General features: G+C 39.7%; 1 protein-coding gene across 2 annotated transcripts in view; it reads left to right on the top strand.

Annotated features, from left to right (window-relative positions):
• LOC119855815 (chondroitin sulfate proteoglycan 4-like) overlaps positions 1–18,686 on the top strand; it is an 85,558-nt gene that overhangs the window by 56,668 nt on the left and 10,204 nt on the right. The window contains exons 8-10 of one of the 2 annotated variants that reach the window (XM_038402584.2): positions 2,889–3,061; positions 8,296–8,479; positions 15,609–15,687. In XM_038402584.2, coding sequence (XP_038258512.1) covers positions 2,889–3,061; positions 8,296–8,479; positions 15,609–15,661 — 410 coding nt within the window. In that variant the 3' untranslated portion in view covers positions 15,662–15,687. Of the gene's footprint in view, positions 1–2,888; positions 3,062–8,295; positions 8,480–9,288; positions 14,627–15,608; positions 15,688–18,686 lie in introns of those variants that run through there. The other variant, XM_038402583.2, reaches the window with a different exon arrangement.

Below are 18,686 nucleotides of genomic sequence, written 5' to 3'. Positions count from 1 at the left end.
GAATGTTATGAAAAGCAGCAGCAACATACAGTTGTCTTTTTGTTGACTGGGGAAGATAGAATTGCTTTGATTCACATTTGAAAGTTTATGCTTGCAACCATAAGAGCCAACATCTTAACTTTTTAAATGAAAGCCTAAGTCCTGAGGGAGCTGATGGATTAGGAGCCACACTCATCAGAGATGCTTTGTACTCATCATTGGCAAGTAGACAAGTTTCAAGCTCTACTATAGCACAGTTCTGCCCAGAAGTGATTCCTGGATGAGACAGTAGCTTAACACCGGACACTAACTTCTGGAAAGGTCCCAGGTTTAACTCTTGTAACTCACTCACATCTTGTTATTGGGGCCTAAGAAATAAAGATTTGTCTCTTACCAGCACTTCTGCGTGTTATACCTTTCATACAGATAGTATGTTGCCTGAACTACCTTTCTCTTTCAGAGAAGGTTGTCCATTATCACAGGGAGGGATTCAGTGTTGGGGAAAAAGAAAAGGAGTATTTGTGGCACCTTAGAAACTAACAAATTTATCTGAACATAAGCTTTCGTGAGCTATAGCTCACTTCATCGGATGCATGCAGTGGATTATGCGCAAATAAATTTGTTAGTCTCTAAGGTGCCACAGGTACTCCTTTTCTTTTTGCGGATACAGACTAATACGGCTGCTACTCTGAAACCTGTCATTATGCAATGGGGAAGTTTGCACTGCAGCTCTTCATCTATATATGTTGTGTTAAGCTAGCATGAGAGAAATATTTAAGTTTGTTTACCTTTTAAAACAGAATTCTCATAAATAAAGCCTCATAATACAAACCACTTAAAGGAAACAAAAAATCAGGTTATTGCAGCATGGTCTTATAATTCAGACAGTATAAATGTGATTAAAATAAATCCACTTACAAGCCTTATTAATCTGTACCATGCCTGTCTGGTGTTTTTTGGTTTGTGAGGTTGCCTCAGGCACAGGGTTTACAGGAATTTCTGTAAGCCAAATATAATTATAAGAAAAATATTCCTGACACATTTTTGTAGGAAGAGCCTCTAGACTTTCTGACAGGTTTCCAGCAAGGAAAATATATTTCCTTCACCACTGCTCAGCTTGGTCTACAGTCTTTGCTGAGCTGTTATTTTACTTTGACTTAGTAAATATATATATGGAGAGAGAGAAGTTTTTTCACACTTTGGTTAACCTTAACTCTTCAGGGGTTTTCCATTCTCCCTCTCTCTCTCTTTTTTGCCACTTGCTCTATAAAAATGAAAAAGCTTGCTCCTAAACATTGAGATTGTCTGTCTGTGTAGCGATGTTTCATTCAGCTTTTCTGAACTGCAGCACTTTGACTATCCTGAAGGGGTTGTGCCTATGGTAATGGCACTGTTTTTTCTTCTTTTTCACTAGCCTCCCACCCACAAATATATAATAGTCACTGTCTGGTTACATTGTATGGGATTGAAGGAAGCCTCAGTGTTGAAGCAACCTCAGGAATTTTGCTCTATGGGCAGGTGAAGCCTGGACACATTGTAGAGCATATGTCTGGTCTTCGAAGTTGAGCATGAGCTACTCTGCCCATGCTTTATGACTAAGGCTATGTTTATGTCACGGAGGTCATGGAAGTCATGGAATCTATGACTTCCAGAGATCTCTGTGACATTCTCCTTCATCCCAGGGGCTGCAGGGCTCTGGAGCTGACAGCCAGTGGGGCCCTGGCAGGGTTCCAGCGACAGGTGACAGACTTCTGAGGGACCCCTCCTCAGGGTTCCAGCAACAGGCGACAGCCTTGTGCGGGGGGGAGGAGAATGCCTTGGACAAGCAGCTGGGGTGTCCCATTTTCTCTTTGGGAAATATGGTTACCCTGCAGCTCCCAGCCACTGTGGGCAGACAGGAAACCCCACAGCTCCCAGCCACCACAGTGGTGGGGGAAACCATGGAGCTGCCGCAACAAAAGTCACAGACAGGTCACAGCTTCCCTGAATTTTTGTTTATTGTTGGCAGGGGAGCACTGGCCAACAGTCTAGAGCACTAGCCCTCAGGCAGGGGAGCGCTGGCCAACAGTCCAGCATCCTGACTTTGGCAGGCAACAGACAAACACAGGCTTCGTGGCTTATGGTGGGGAGGCTGCCATCCCAGCGGTGGGGTTGCAGGGCTAGGGAGATGCAGGCCCACCCGACTCCACTGCATCCCAGCCAAGGGCCCTTAAGGTGGCAAGGTGTCCTGCCACTGAGTCAGCGTGGATGCTCCTGCAACACGCTGATCAGCTGTTAAGCTGCAACACCACCAAACTAAAGTCTGGTTTCCCTGGGCTACTTTCTACCAGAGTTCCAGATCAGGCTCCGTAGTCTCAGGCTCCTCTGTTTCGTCAGGTACTCAGCCACCAGCAGTCCCACCAGCTCCTCTCCGGACTTGGTCCTCTCCAGGTCCAGGGTGTTGCCTGGCTTCGCAGATGGGTCAGCAGGCAGCAGCAAGAAGGACATGTCTGTCTTCTTCCCTGGCTCTGTTCCAGCTGAGCTAGGGGCTCCATCTTTTGTACTTCCTGCCCCGCCCCTCAACTTCTGGTGGGAGAGCTGAGCCCGGCCTGACTCCGCTCACCTGGGCAGAGAGAGTGGTTCCTCCCCCTCTGGCTTGGAGGGAGGCCATACCACCTCACTACAATATAAATAAAAGCTACTGTATGTGAACTTGCCTCATGACAAAGATCTGCATTTGTTGGGGGACATCCTTATTCTTTGGGTATTGAGAGATGACAGTTAGGAAGCTAGTCAAACAGCTAATTTTATAAAGTACTATATAAATGATAATATACTTAGATTATGGGCTGTGCAGTGTATATGAAAGTTTTCCTGTGGTAAAATATTTACATTGTTGTAAACTTGTATTATTTTTAATTATTATTTAGGGTCTAGAAAACTTATTTCAGCTCATGATCTGAAAGCTGTAACCAATGATGTGGACAACATAGGAAACAGAACTATCACATTTACTATTGTCAGAGCCCCAAAACTTGGAAGACTGATTAGAATAGACTCTGACAAGACCACACAGGATATTTCCACTTTTACCCAGTCCATGGTAAGCATTCACATTACAGAAGATCCAGTGGTAGACTGTTATTGTAAAGTGCATCCTAGTTATTCAGTCTCTGCCCAATCCTTTTACACTGGTTTTAGTGCCAGCCATGTGTCCCATCACAATCATTGCCCAATTTAGCTGTGTCATTCAATATCTGGCCATTTTCAGTGACCACTAGATGAGAAGCCCCTGCTCTCCCTATTGGAAATTGGTGAAATCTGAATAATTTGCACTCTCTTGTTTTGGTTATAATGGTATTTATTTAACTAAGGTGGACTTTTCCAATGTCCAGTGCTAGTCAGCTGATCCCGTTTCCCTTCCTGATTTCTCACTCCTCACTGGTGCACAGGTTGGAAGTCATTGGTCTTGGGTGAAGAAGTCATCCAAGAAGTCCCTTGGGGTGTTTAACAGCAAATGTCATGATCACTTAGGCTGGACCCAGTCCCCTTGAAGTCAGTAGGAGTCTTTCTGTTGACTTCAGTGAACATTAGATTAGGCTCTTAAAGAGCATCCCTCCAAAGGAAGTGCTTGGATAGAAGACTCTTAACCATGATGCAGGACCTTGAATTTGAAGGGTTAAAAAGAGGGAACTTCATTTACCTTCCATGAAGAACCTTATAGGTTTGGCTGCTACTAAAAGAGAATTACTGAGCCTTTGTGTAAAGCATCTGGATATAATTGTGCGTTCCACAAAACAAATTAGTCTCAGAGAACATGCCTCACAGTGAGACTTAAGGAGCTCAATCTATGTAGCTTATAGAACAGAAAGTTAAGAAGTAACTTGGTCACGATCTAGAAGTACTTACAAAGAAAAGAGATATCTGATAGTTGACAGCTACTTAATCTGCAAACAAGATCATAACAAGGTCCTGTGGCTGGAAGTTGAAGCTTGACCAATATAAAACTGGTAATAAGTTTATACCAATAAAATAAAAACCAGCAGGATCTTATTAAAGGGGAAAAGGCAAAATGCCACATTTATTGTGAATACAGAAATAATCATAGTAAGCAGTTAGTTATAGCTATAACATTCCATTCAATTTCATATTTACTCACACACACACACACACACACACACACAGCTTCTGCAAGGTTGTTATCATAGTTACCAGCCTTACAGTTGCTCATGCCAAGCTACTGGCCAGGTGGCGTGGACATAAGGAGGGAGCAGAGCCTTGTCAGATGCACATCTGTTGCTCCTGGAAGTTGGTTTGCAGAATCAGACCCCAAAGTTCTCACTTTCTAGAGTCCATTTTTATAGGAATTTCTTCCTATGCCAGTCTATGGGAATTGCTTCATCATGCTGTTGCTGAATCAATCAGCAGATGGCACGTTCCTGACGGCTCCATACCGCCAGATGTTATCTTGTTCTTTGGTTCTTCCATCCTTGAGGCTGTTGGGTGGATTCCAGTCTGCCCTCCGGGGGTCCCCTGGCTATTTCCACTTTATACCTTATTCAGCCAATGGACACTGGATTCTTAGGCTGGCACCTCCCTAATCATTCAGTTATTATCCACACCAAGCATCCACCCACATACATCCTTTATCTCTATTTTAATCACAGTTGTTAACAAAGTGAGATGAATACAACAAAAGGGTGGGGAGTCTCTGGATGCTGTTTCTGTTGTTACAGAGTATTGCTTTGAGTCTCTCTCTGTGTGAGTAGTTGTTGTTACAAAGAATTGCTTTGAGAACAGACTCTGTCTTAGAATGTACTAACACAATTAGCAGCTTGCAAGTTTCACACAGAGAGGGAGAGAAACAGTACCAAAAACCAAGAGACCTCTTAATTAGTAATACCCTGGAATTTAAACTATGGGTATCAAACTCATTTGTGATTTTAATACAGAACTTCTTTAATATGATCCAACATAAGGAGCAAATTTTTAACAGCACTTACCAGCAACTTACCAAGGAATATGGTGGATTCTCCATCACTTGAAATCTTTAGATCAAGACTGGATGTTTCTCTAAAACATATGCTGTAGTTCAACCACAGTTATTGGGCTTGATGCAGGAATTATTCTGTAAAATTCTGTGGTTTGTGTTACACAGGAAGTCAGCTCAGATGGCTGTAATGGTCCCTTCTGTTCTTAAAATCTATCAATTTATGAACATTAGGTTTACACAGTTATGTGCTCACGTCAGGAAATGCCATAGCTTAGGTTTTACATGTAACTTTTACTCTGTTCTCTTTTAGAGATAACACAGTCTTTAAATGTTATTTATCAAATAAAACTTCAAAATGTCATGCAGCTTCTTCCTATAACCTTAAATCTTACAAATTCTAATGCCTTTTTACAAATTACAAAAGTACTCAGCCAAATGTTGTGTGTCTGTCTCCATTTTAGGCCTTGTCTGTCTTTGGGAGTTTTTGGATCCATAGTCTCCAACCAGTGCAGCTCCATTAGTGGTAGCTGTATTGTAGATAAGACTCAGGTGTTTTAACCATTGTCCTCTAACCTTATGAAGGAAATGGGGAAAGAGAAGGAAAATTTTAATGTTGAGAAAAATTCTCACCTGACTTAGCTCAGTGTGTTTTAGCCATATAGGAGCAAGCTAAACGGCAATGAAAAGGTAGCAAATATGGTTGATGTATATTTGGAGCATAGAATTGTACAACTATTCAGTAGGAATTTGAGATAAAAAATAGTGAAGTCCATGAAGAATAAGAAATTCAGGTTCTGTTTGTTAATAAAAGTCTTTGTGAATCAGGTTTGAACTGGAAAGCATATTGGTTCAATTTAGTTTTTTCTGTTTCTTTGGCCTTATAGTCAGTGTTCAGAAATATATACTTCTCATCTCAAGTGAAACTCATTTATCTTGACTAAAGAAGAAGTTAGCTAATCTCTTTCCTTATGTCTGTGTTTCACTGCCTCAATAAAGCCATAATTATCACCCACTTTCCACTGAACTTGTCCACGGCCAGCTGTTTTGCAGACAGCATAAAAAACTAGTTTGTGCATCTTATTTTCCAAGCCTGTTAGATTAATTTTGAATACAGTCGATTGTTTCCTTGGCAATCTTTTCATGATATCTCAAAAATCTTTTTTATCATTCAGCTAGCTGCTTGCTTCCTCCCCAGACTAAATCCAAATATGTTTATTTAATTAAACTGAATACAACTCGTTCAATGCATCCGATGAAGTGAGCTGTAGCTCACGAAAGCTTATGCTCAAATAAATTTGTTAGTCTCTAAGGTGCCACAAGTACTCCTTTTCTTTTTGCGAATACAGACTAACACGGCTGCTACTCTGAAACCTGTCAATTATCTTCTAATTTTTAATCCTATTTGAAACAGTTGCATAAATGGACCAAAAAAACCCCATGCCAGTGGGATCCTCTCCTTAGCCCAGACACTCCTATGTGCATGCAATAAAAATACCCTAGAGAGATTTTAAAGGAATAGTAAAAATAGTAAATTTACTTTGTCCAGCTTGGAGCTATACTTAAGAGAGTGATCCTGTCCCCCTGTCTACATGGACATATGACCTTTTTGCATCATTTTTGGGGATTCTGGCAAACACCAGTCACAAAGGGCAATGTTTAGCAATAACTATATTTTTGGGGCAACACACATCATGTTATTTTGGACGTTATTTTGGAAGTTTGGCCCCCAGGGCTCAGTTCTTCTATTAATGTCAGTGGAAACTTTTCCATTGATTTCAGTGGGAGCAGATTGGTCCCATTCATAGCTGGAGCTTACATTCCATAGTTCCATGCTTTAGAAACACTAGAAATGATGAAATAGAATTAGTCAGTCCATTCAAAAATATGTCATGGAAACCTGTGCTAGAGAATCCATGAGATGACTGCAAGCTGTGTAAAGAAGTACTTATGGGTACAACAGCGATCTCATTGGCAATCACAAACTAACACAGGTTAAGCCAGGTCAGTTAACTGAATGAGAGTTCTCCCAGGATTCAGTATGTCACACTCTTCTCTCTGAGTCAGTGAACCAGTGCTTCAGCATGAGGATAAATCTGTTGGATGAGACTTGAAAACAAAGTCCTGACCTCTTTTGCTTACTAGAGATACCAGGGCACTTTCACAAGATTATGGGTATTAACCCTGAGATTCTGACCAAATTCCAGTGCAAGTAATTGCTTTTTGTAGACCAGAAATTCAGATGAAAATATATTCTTCATTTCTTGCCCTGATTGATGCTTAGTGTTCTTGCTGTGTGCTGCTGGGAATAGATATTCATTCCCAGGGACAGATACACTTCAGTGGTGGGACAAGTGGTGTGTTTGTGTATATATGTATACTTTGTATCAGTTGTATAAAAAAGGTGTTGATGTGAAAAGTGGTGGGCAAAATGTTGTATGTAGATATGTTTATTTCTCTGAAGATATCCTACTGGACTCTCACTCCTGAGTCTTAACTTCTTGTCATCGGACTGGCAGAACTCTGTTAACTCTTAAATTTGTTGATTCTCAAAGGCAGCAATAGCAGGATAGATTGTGAGGTAGGTTCCTTTCTGGCTGTTGTGTGCCATTCCCTGCTGAGTATACAAGCTGCCCGCCATGGACTCCAGTCAGCTCCTTATGGGCCATAGGTGGTGAAGGAGCTGCCCTAGAGAAAGCATGACTTAACAGGTTTCAGAGTAGCAGCCGTGTTAGTCTGTATTCGCAAAAAGAAAAGGAGTACTTGTGGCACCTTAGAGACTAACAAATTTATTAGAGCATAAGCTTTCGTGAGCTACAGCTCACTTCATCGGATGCATTTGGTGGAAAAAAACAAAAAAAACAAAAAAAACAAAAAAAAATTTTTTCCACCAAATGCATCCGATGAAGTGAGCTGTAGCTCACGAAAGCTTATGCTCTAATAAATTTGTTAGTCTCTAAGGTGCCACAAGTACTCCTTTTCTTTTCATGACTTAACAGTCATTGAACCAGCTCCTCCAGCTCCCAGCAGTGCCTTACTAGCTATTTTGTAGTGTCTTACCCTTTTGAGGGCCTACTCACTTATTTCTATGTCACTTCTACTACCCTCAAAGGAAAACAAATTTAAGAGCTTGGGGAGTTCTGCCAGTCTGGAACTAGTGACTTGAAGGTCGCACAGATTATATATTCAAGGCAGTAGAACTACAAAGTAATTTCCCCACATATATTATGTATACAATCATTAAACATTGTCATGGACACTTAGTTTTGCTTCAGACTGTTGTGCCTATGATTATTCTCCAGTTGTACCTGTATATTCAAGTGACTGACTTCCTCTATTTTGGACAGGTGGATGAAGGCTTGATCATCTATGAGCACACACATAATGAGGCTGTGGGCTGGAGTGCAGAAGATTCTTTTACATTTACAGTCTCCTCCCCACCAGCAGCTCTGGATCTCCAGGTGTTTCACGTTGCCATTTCATATGAAATTAACAAACATGATCAGAGTAGTCGCTTGCTTGCAAATACAGGTGAGGTTACTGTGCTCTTTGAGACACCTAATGTTTATTATCACATGTGGGATCCAATGAGCAAATTAGAAAAACTGCAGGGCAAACTTTTCCTCAATAACAATTTATAATTAATTTCCTCAAAATATTTATAGCATAGATTGCAGTGTAGGTAATATTTTGCAAATGATTTCCAATTGTTTTAGTAAACATTTAAAGAGACACTGGTCAAAATGTAGTTTAAGTCCAAACGTAAGTTTTGCAAAAACAGAAAGGGTTTTGAGTTTATTATTAATAGAAAATTTTTTGTGAAATATTTCTTTTATATGTCTTTTTCTGATGCCTGGCCAGAAGACTAGTCTTGGAAACTAAAGTTCAGAAAACCTTTTTTTTTTTTTTTTAAAAAAAAAGACCTTAAAATATTAAAGCATTTTAGAAATTCACTATATTTATTTTTTCTCTTTAATGTTGTGGTTGCAATTCTCCTTTTTTGCTGTAATGATGTGGTAGTAATTTCTAGGGATAATAATAGAGTGTCTTCTGTAACTGTAACGTATTGCTACATCTTTAATCCAACACCAATCCATCAATATAGGAATTTATCTCTGCCTTTTAAATCTCTACTTTTTAAAAAAATATGGTAATATGTTTCCAGCTGGGACAGAGGGTCATGTGGGATATCAATATACCAGGAGAGCATTTGAAACATTGACTCCACATCGGTCTTCCCTGAGCTCCATTAGTATCACTATTGCACATGTGCATCTTATTTCTGAAGTGTTGCTATGACCAAGTAATAGTTTTTAAATTTCTCTTTTTCTTTCTGCAAGGTGCTATTGTCCAGGAAGGAGGTAAAGTCCTAATCAACAAAACAAATTTAGATGCTTCAAATCTATTGGTTAAGTTACCTGACGTGCAACGTTCTATATATGAAGTCTGGTATCAAGTTATATCTTTACCTCAGCATGGCATAATTGTGGTTGGAGAAAGAAATATTACTAAAGAAAAACCTAACTTCTCCCAGTACATACTTAACAAATTTGGAATCGTTTACATGCATGATAACTCTGAATCACTTGCTGATCATTTCACTTTTGCTGTTTGGTTAAACCTGAAGAGTAAGTCTGCAACAAAGCCTGATACCGATGTTTTGGAAGAGATGTTTAATATCACCATTGTTCCAGTGAATGACCAAGTTCCAGAGTTGAAGACTAAAGGGCTGTGTTTGAAAGTTCTGCAAGGAGATACGTCTGTGCTAGGACCAGAAAATTTGAAAGTCGAAGACTTAGACAACAGTCCAGGGGAGATCAAATACACCGTCATTAGCAATCCCACCAATGGCTATTTATCAATGATGAACAATCTCAGTACATCCATACAAAATTTCACACAAGCTGATGTTGATAGTGGCAGAGTTTGGTTTGTACAAGATGGAAGTTCATCCTCTGGGGTTTTTTACTTTAGTGTGACTGATGGCAAACATCGCCCATTATACAAACTTTTCAACCTTGAAGTCACACCAGTCTCTCTCACCCTAGTCAACCTTACTGATGTGGTACTTCCACAGGGTCAGACCTCTGTCACTATTACTAATGTACAGCTATCAGCTACAACAAATGGAAAAAGTACTGACATTAGTTATGAAATAACAGTGCCCTTCAAATATGGCCATTTACTGATTGGAAATGAGCAGGTTACTAAGTTTGAGCAGGCAGACTTACACTCTGGAAGACTATCTTATCTTATGACAAATCTCAGTGCATCCCAGGATATATTGGAGTTTATGTTGTTCACCTCAGAAAGTAATCTTACAGGACAGGTACTCAATATCACAGTAGGGCCTTTGGTGAAAGCTGCATCTGACCTGAAAATTCCAAGCAGGATGGTTTATAAATTAAGGCTCAGCGACCTGGATGCTACAGAATTAGCTAATTTGACAAATAGCAATCCCAAATTTGAAGTGATAGTTCCCCCAGCTCATGGAAGAATTGTAAGAAGAAGGTCGATAAATGATGCTACGTTTGTAGGAATTAATTTGTTCACACAAAATGACATTGATAGAGGTGTTGTGCTGGTTGATATAGATGCTAATATGACAGGTACTGATATGTTAAATGACTCGTTCACATTCATACTCAGGGCTGATGACGTGCAGCCTGCTGTAGGCTATTTTCAATATGTCATAGTGCCATATGATCCTTTACTTGTGCAGGGTTTTACAAGTCAAGTGCCTTTCTTAACCTACATGGATACTTTAAAAATTCATGCTACTTCCAAGGATGAGCCATCGGTTTCCCAACAGGATGAGGGACATACGGAAACACCGGGAAGGACTGTACAGATCAGGTGGCAAAACCGAAATCGCTGGAGAAATCAAAATGAGGAAGATTCATTGCTTAATGGGGAACCAGTCGAGAGTAGATCTGCAAGAACTGAGACCACAGTTAAAGCAAATGCCAAAAGTCCCAGAGTGAAGCCACGTGAAAGCAGTAATCCTTTGTCCATCATTATCCCACTTACATCAGTGGCTCTTTTACTCATTATCGCTGTTATTTCTGTGTGTTTTTTTCTAATGTGTCATAAGACAGAAAAGGCAAAATCTCTCATCAAAAATCAAACAAAGACCATTCCCAGTACTCCAGGTCTCAGTCCAGAACGGAGCCTGACCGTACCCATGGTCACAGTGACGCCTCTTCCAAAAGGGGCTGCAAACTGCACAGCCACTCCATTCATGGCAGTCAGATGTAAACAGCTCCTTCCCACACCGGTTGCTTCAGCTGAAAAAAATTCTCTGCAAAACAGCTGGTTAAACCTTGATCCTGAAATGCTCCAGCACTGTCGAAAAACAAACCCAGCTTTGAAACACAATCAGTATTGGGTGTAGAGTGTGGCCATTTTGGGTCATGTGGATTAATGTAGATTTTTAAGAAAATATATATAATGTTGACATTTGATCATTCTTTATTATGCTTATTTATTATGGCTCAAATTCTGTTCTCTTTACTTTGAGCATGATCCAAACCTCAGTGAAGGCAATGCGCTGATTCCTACTGACTTCAGTGGGCTTTCGATCAGACCCTTAGTTGTTACATAGACAAAATACCCAGTGACTTCAGTGCCTTCTCTGTCCTTGTGTATTTTAAATTAACTCAGTATTTGCAATATATTTTATTTCCCTTGAAAGGGGTAAGGCAGCATAAACATTGTGTCATTTACTGTATATTTTTATACAATATCACTTTTTGAAGAACCAAATTTGATACAAATAATTTGTATCTTGTCTAAACCAATTTACTTTAAAGAAGATGCAACTGTTTTCATAAATAATTGCCAAGGTGCTAATCTCAGGAAAGTCAGTTAAACCTGAATGCTGTTCAAAGAGCAGTGCTAAAGCTACAAAGCTGTGATTATTTTGACAAGTATTCATCAAGGTCCCTGGGCTGGAAGCCTAGGATTCTTCTCCACAAGGATACTACAGCAGTGATAATAGATACATGATTCTGGAGCTTTTGTTTGTTCTTTTTGTCATTCATTTTTAAACTCTAGCCTCAAAGGTCTGCTGAATGTCATAATGCATGTCTGACCTCTAATCCACATGGCAAAAAAACTATCAGCAAGCCTGTCTACTGCATTATCTTTAAGCTGGGTTTTGTCTGCAGAAACATATCAAATGTCCTACTGCTGTCTAAGGGCTGAATTCTGTCCTCAATAACACAAGTTCTGCTGTGTTTGAAGTCAGTGAGGCCAATGTAAGTGACAGCAGAATTTAATCCTCTGCTGTACAAATAGAATTTGTTGCTAAACTACTGAAAAAAATAAATCTGTGTGAAATTGAGAAAATGAATATACTATGGAAGAGTTTCATAACTTATTGTTAACAAGGGACTCGTTTGTGCCTTAAACACTAAGAAAAAAATTATTTACTCCAATTTAGCTCTGTTGATTAAATGTGCAATAATTTCTCTTTAAAGGGAATATTTTTATTTGTATGGAAGTCTTTGCTAAACAATTATAATACAGTCCAGTTTTAAGGTCCAGTCCTGCCTTCAGTGAAGACAATGGCAAAACTTCCATTGACTTCAAAGAGAGCAGAACTGAACCTTAATAGAAGATTGCTGAGATCTTAACTGGTCCCATTATTTATTGCCTGATCTATTTAAAAAATTGTATTTGGAAAGACCATTTCCCAGCTTCTAAACCAGCTTTTATGTGATGATCCATGTACTTGGTGTGGACTCACCACACTGCTTTACAGAGTTCATACTAAAATGTCATTATAATTTGACATCCAAATACTACCATTCTTACTTTAACATCCAGGACTGTAGTTGTATAAATGTTCTCATTGCCATTTCCTTCATAGCATAAAGAACTGTTTAGCCATAAGCTGTATTCCCCCATTTATTTATTCCATTTAGGTGAAATTCATCCCAGTGCAGAGGGCCTTGCCAAGGCCTTGTTTACCACTATGCCCTGAGGGCCAAATTATGGATGCTTAAGCACAGGAGTGCTGGGGATGGGAAAGGCACAGGGAGCTTTCCTAATCCCTCTCCTCTCCCAGCCATGGACAACCGTAATTAAGATGCTTTATGATATGTCATATGGTTCAGGGATTCCAGAGGGTCCATTTCTACTGGAAAGGGTATATAAACACTCAGGGCCAAATCCTCAGTTAGTGAAGTCAGTGGAGCTACAACAGTTCGGACCAGCTAATGATCTGATCCATAGGTCAAGTATTCCCAAATTAAAATGTGTTTGATCACTTGGGGTCCAACCCTGCGGTCCTTGTACAGGCACAACTTCCACTGAGTCCATAAGGATAATATGAGTGTATCCTGAATAAGAATTACAGAATTAAACATTGGTCACCCGGTGGACTATTGTTGTGATTTCAGAAACTAACATTTTACAGTCAATGTCCGATGTATTGTTTTTACTTCATCCTATAAGTGTATTTTTGTTTTGTAAAAAGTGGGATTTTTTTAAAGGATCCTTTTGTGACATTGCATTCCATATGTTTTATGGAAATATGCTTATGAGTGTGAATACAATGTAATTGGAATATGCTTTATGCAAAAGGTCTTTGTGACCGAACCCATCACAGTAGCGTAGTCAAACAGGATATGTGCACAGCTGATTGTTTTGAGACACTTGTAGTGATTTTAAGTGAGTTTTAAGTGTGATGGCTGAACAACAGACAAAGTGGTTACTAGTTCGTTGTTTTCTGTTTGCTTATTTTGGGAAAGGAAATAGGGACAGAGAAGTAAGCAAAATAAGTAAGAGTGAAGCTCAGAAGAAGCTAGAACTGCACAGGTTGCAGATTGCCCAAAAAAGGCTGAACACTGGGCGCTGGGAAAGTCTGTGTTAACTAAGAAGACCCTGAGCTGAGTGCATCCCAGTTTTAGTGAACTGCAGAGAGCTGTGGCCCAACCTCTGGGTCTGTGCTGAAGCTGCCTGAAGTGTCTAACTCAGCAAGACAGGAGTGGAGGGGCGCCTATTCTGGCAGGAGGGTTGTTCTCAATGGTATCCCAGCTCATTAAGTGACAATCTCAAGGGAAGACAAATGAAAACTGATGCACAATTTGCCCGGGAAAAGGCTGCCATGAAGGCAGAAGCAGCCAGACAAGGGGCTGCACACCAGCAAGCACTGGCCTTAAAAGACACAGAGACTGAAGCACAGAAAGCTGCCCAGGAGGAGAGGTAAAGAGAGAGGCAGCATGCTCAGGAGGAGAAGAAAAGAGAACTGGACAGGATGCCCTGTCCAGAAAAGAGGAATTTTAGATGTACTGCCTCCGCCATGGACAGTGTCATGGCAGTAAATTCAGGAGGATAGTATGACGTTGCACTCCATGTGTTTTATGGAAATATGCTTATGAGTGTGAATACGATGTAACTAGAATATGCTTTATGCAAAAAAAGCATAAAGCATATTATGGGTTCTGTGACCAAACCCATAATAGTGGAGACTGAACCCGTCACATCTTTCATTACCAAATAAATTTCAAAATTGCAACATAAGACTGTGATGAAAAGATTTGTAAGAACAACAAAGAATTCAGTTTTATATATTGCCACATGTGGTGATGTTTTTTAAAAAGCTATAAAAAGTTGAGTTAGAGAGCAGAAATACATCACTTTATCCTGCTACAAATAAAATTTTGTCTCCCAGTTTCCTAGTGTTCTTGTTTTTAATTTATATATATTTAATTGGAATATAGATAGTCTTTCCCATACAAAATCAGATCACTGATGCATCATATCTGGTATTCTGCTTCTAAAAGTGGTCGGAACTTGATGCTACAAAGACAAATGGGAATTTATTCCGCCATATAGTAGTTTGCACAAGTTCACAAAGTACTGCATTTGATTTATTTCAGCAAGTTTTTCCACATCCAGTTGCTCCATAAACTGGGAAGAAGATATTTGGAATTCTTGATCTTGACTCTTAATGCATTTTTTTCTAGATGTATTTTGTTGTTTAGAAAATATGTCCCACATCCTTTGATCTATCATGTCTGATCTTTTAAAGTGTAAATCATTTTGTGTTTAGTAGCCTGGAAGACGTATCTAAAAGTTACTTCATTTAGTTAGCTAGGGATGTCTTACACTAGTGATTTGACAACATGCTGACAAGCTATGTGTTACATTAAGCAATAGGAGGCAATTCTAGCACCACAGTGAAAAGGCTATTTTGTGAAGTGCAAATACAATAAACCTCTATCCAGCTACCATTCAGCCATTTGAAACTGTGAAGCTGCATTGTTGAGCTGTATTTTTGTATTTGTATTATGACAATGTCTAGAGACAAAACAAGAATTGGGGCCCCATTGTGCTAGGTACTGTATAAAAACAGAGTAATCTGCAGTCCCTGCTTTGGAGAACTTGGAGGCTAACTGCTTATTTGGGAAAAATATGAGGTGCCGAGTGCCTTCAGTTCTCCCTGGAATCATGAGGGGTAGAAATTGTCCAGCTCTAGGACTGGTCAGAATTTTTAGACAAAACATTTTTTTCCAGTAAAAATGCGGTGTGTGTGTGTGTGTGTGTGTGTAGATAAATAAAAAGGTCAAATTTGACAAGAAAGGTTCCAGAATTATTGAATTGAAAGGTTTCAATTGACCCAATCTGATTTTTTTTTTTTTTTTATTTCCAGATTTTCAGGTCATGATTTCCGCTTTTCAATACAGGGAGTCCTCGGACTTATGACACAATTCATTTCTCAGAATTGCATTGTAAGTCAAAATATTGTAAGTCAAAACCGCTTTTCTCATAGGAATCAATGGTATGAAGGGAGGATTGGTTCCTGAACAAAGGCTTGATACACTGTTTTCACCCCAATAACTCAGATTTTTGTACTAAATGAATTATAGATGACTAATGTTGCAACATCAATGTATTTACTGTACACTGTATTTTGTAAATCACATTCAAATAAACATATAAACTGACATATGCCGCTCAAAATGCGGGCAACACAGGTTCAGAAAGCCAGGGAGAATGGCTCACATGCTGAGCCTCAACCAATCACTGTTCAAGCTTTCTGATTGGCTGGGGCCGGGAGCCAGTCAAAAGCCAGCGGCAACCCTACCCACAGCAAGCTACCCTGTTGCCTCGAAGCGAGTCAGAAGCAACTCCTTCCAGCTCCCTACCATTATAATGAAACCAGGAAGTGATTTCAAGCAAACTTTATGCAAATTGAGTGTCATAAGGGCAAAAAAAGCATTGTAGGGGCAGTGCCGGCTCTAGGTTTTTTGCTGTCCCAAGCAAAAAATTTGCCCCCTGGAATTGTGCCGCCTCAAGCACGTGCTTGCTTTGCTGGTGCCTAGAGCCGGTTCTGTGTAGGGGCGAAACGGACAGTCAATAGAAAAGCATCGTAAGTGGCGTCTGACGTAAGTCGGGCGTCGTAAGTCCGAGAACTCCCTGTATGTTGATTTCCACTTTTTGTCCTGATTTCCGTACAGGGGAAAAAAATTTGAAGTCTCAAAAATTTGAATGGGAAAGAAAACTATTTCCTGCCCAGCTTTACTCAGCACCTTGCAGTACTGGGCCCCAAATCAGGACATCAATATCAGTAACAGCATTTTCACATACACATACTCTTGTTCTTCATTCAGCATCTAAGAATGTAAGGATGTTGTGCTAAAAAATGTTTCTTCATGTCTTTTTTTTTTTGCTCCCTGTATTTATAAAGCTTTTGATTCTTCTATCTTGGTAAAATTAATAGAAGCAACATGAAACTAGTCACTCATTTCTGCAGCAAGTTAAAGCCAGTATAGCTTCTCTTGCTACAGCCAAACCCAACGGTGAGACTGGTACAGTGCCCTAAAATGGAAGCTGCCTCCCCACACCCAGCATCTTTTCAAATCTATCCTGTTATTGTTTGAAGTGTAGTCAGTGAATATGTTTAAACATGCTGAAAATAATTATCCTGGCAAATACAATGGAAACTCTATTAATTTATCTTAAATTGATTCAAAGTAAAATTAAATGTTCAATTCCTTCCAGAGCTGCATATTTGAAATTCAATCCCAGCACAAAGTGTGATTTGTGAAATCCCTGGCTTGAAAGCTGTTCATAGAAAGGCTCTGTTGCGAAGCCTTTTCTTCAACATGCTTATTTCCCCCACTTCTAGAATTGCTTCTGTGTTTCTTGATACTGCTATGCAGCTGCTGACACCAATAACCACTGATTAAGTTGTTTGTTTGCAGGCTGAGGTTTTACCTGAGTAACATTTTCTTGACCTCACAGTGAGAGAGGCATTAGATCTCATAGACTGGCTGGAAAAGTAGAGACTGAGCACATTAAGTATTGAAATCATGCTGTATTGAATATCTCAGAACTGTTTGGATAGGAAACAAAAGACTAGATCTTCATTAAATGCATAGCATATGATTGATGATAAAGCCCATGTACTGCATTTAAAGTACTTTATTTTGCATAGCATCTTTCATGTATGGTGCCACAAAATACTTCGCTGAGTGAAGTAACACAATAGCAGAGATCATTAAAAATAACTAGGGGGAGAGAGAAATTGAGATGAGATATATTTCAGCTAATAACTGGAATGAGATGGAGAGTCAGGAGGGCAGAGAGACTTTTCCAGCTAACAAAAGGTGCAGAAGAGGTTTCACATCAACAAGTAAGTCCTGTAGAAGAGAGAGAGGCCAGTTGTAGACAAGCAGAGGGAATACAGAGGGCAAGAGAGAGGCAAGTTCTGTGAGGTAGGCTGGACTTGGCTGGATCCAAGTGCATAGAGGGTTTTAAGAATAAGGAGAGCAATTTTGAACTGGATCCTGAAATCAATGACAAGCTGGTAGAGTTTGGATAGCAGAGGTGAAGCAGCAGTGCTTCTCTGTATGTGCAAGAAGCAGGCAGTAGTATTCCACATATACTGGACCTTGAGAATTGGCCATGTGCCACAGAAAATGGAGTTGCAGAAAAGAATCACGGTGAAAGGAAGGAGTTTTTCTTGATTGAGTGGCTGGTGAGATGCTGTAATTAAAAGGTGCATGTCTCTATGTAACTCTGTCTGTTGCAGGAGATTGAAAAGGAAGATTCATTTGGCTATAACACAAACATTTCTAATGTTTTTTCCATTTACATGAGTAGCTAGCATTGTCACAAATCCCATTTCATGGGACTCTTTTGAGTGAGTCATTGAAATCTTAACTTATAGGTAGGAATTACTGATTCGTTTTCAGACTGACACTTGTCCAGTCTGACTCAGCTGAGTATCGTATAGTGTGATCCAGATGTTGCAACAACATTCTTTGATGAATGAAAAAAATTGTTAGATTCTTGCTTTAAAAATAAATAAAAATAGATCTTGTAAATGTCTCCAGTAGTATAGTAAGGAAAGGTTTAATGTAAATTCACATGGAGTTTTAACTCCCTGTGTTTATTTGCAAACATTAAAAGCCATTTATAATTTGACTCCAGAGGCCCTAATTCTAAGTTGCCTCCACTCAATGCGGCGCAGGATGGGGAGTAGTACAATCCCTGAAGACTGCTTTAATTTACCCCTTGCTTCCCACAACAACCCCGAAGGGCTGTTCCAGAGACTAAGGAAAACCAGAGTGCAGAAGTGACCAGGTTACTCCCCCTTTGAATCAACCCAAAGCAGAGCAGGGACCAGAATCTGCCCTAAAATGCCATGCTCTATTCCTGTATCTAAAAACTGGTGTCTATGTGTCTATATGGATATTCAATATGTCCGACTAGAAATCGGTAC

Source organism: Dermochelys coriacea, chromosome 5 (genome assembly GCF_009764565.3).
Source record: "Dermochelys coriacea isolate rDerCor1 chromosome 5, rDerCor1.pri.v4, whole genome shotgun sequence".
Taxonomy (NCBI): Eukaryota; Metazoa; Chordata; order Testudines; family Dermochelyidae; genus Dermochelys; species Dermochelys coriacea.
This window is presented reverse-complemented; position numbering and strand designations above follow the sequence as displayed.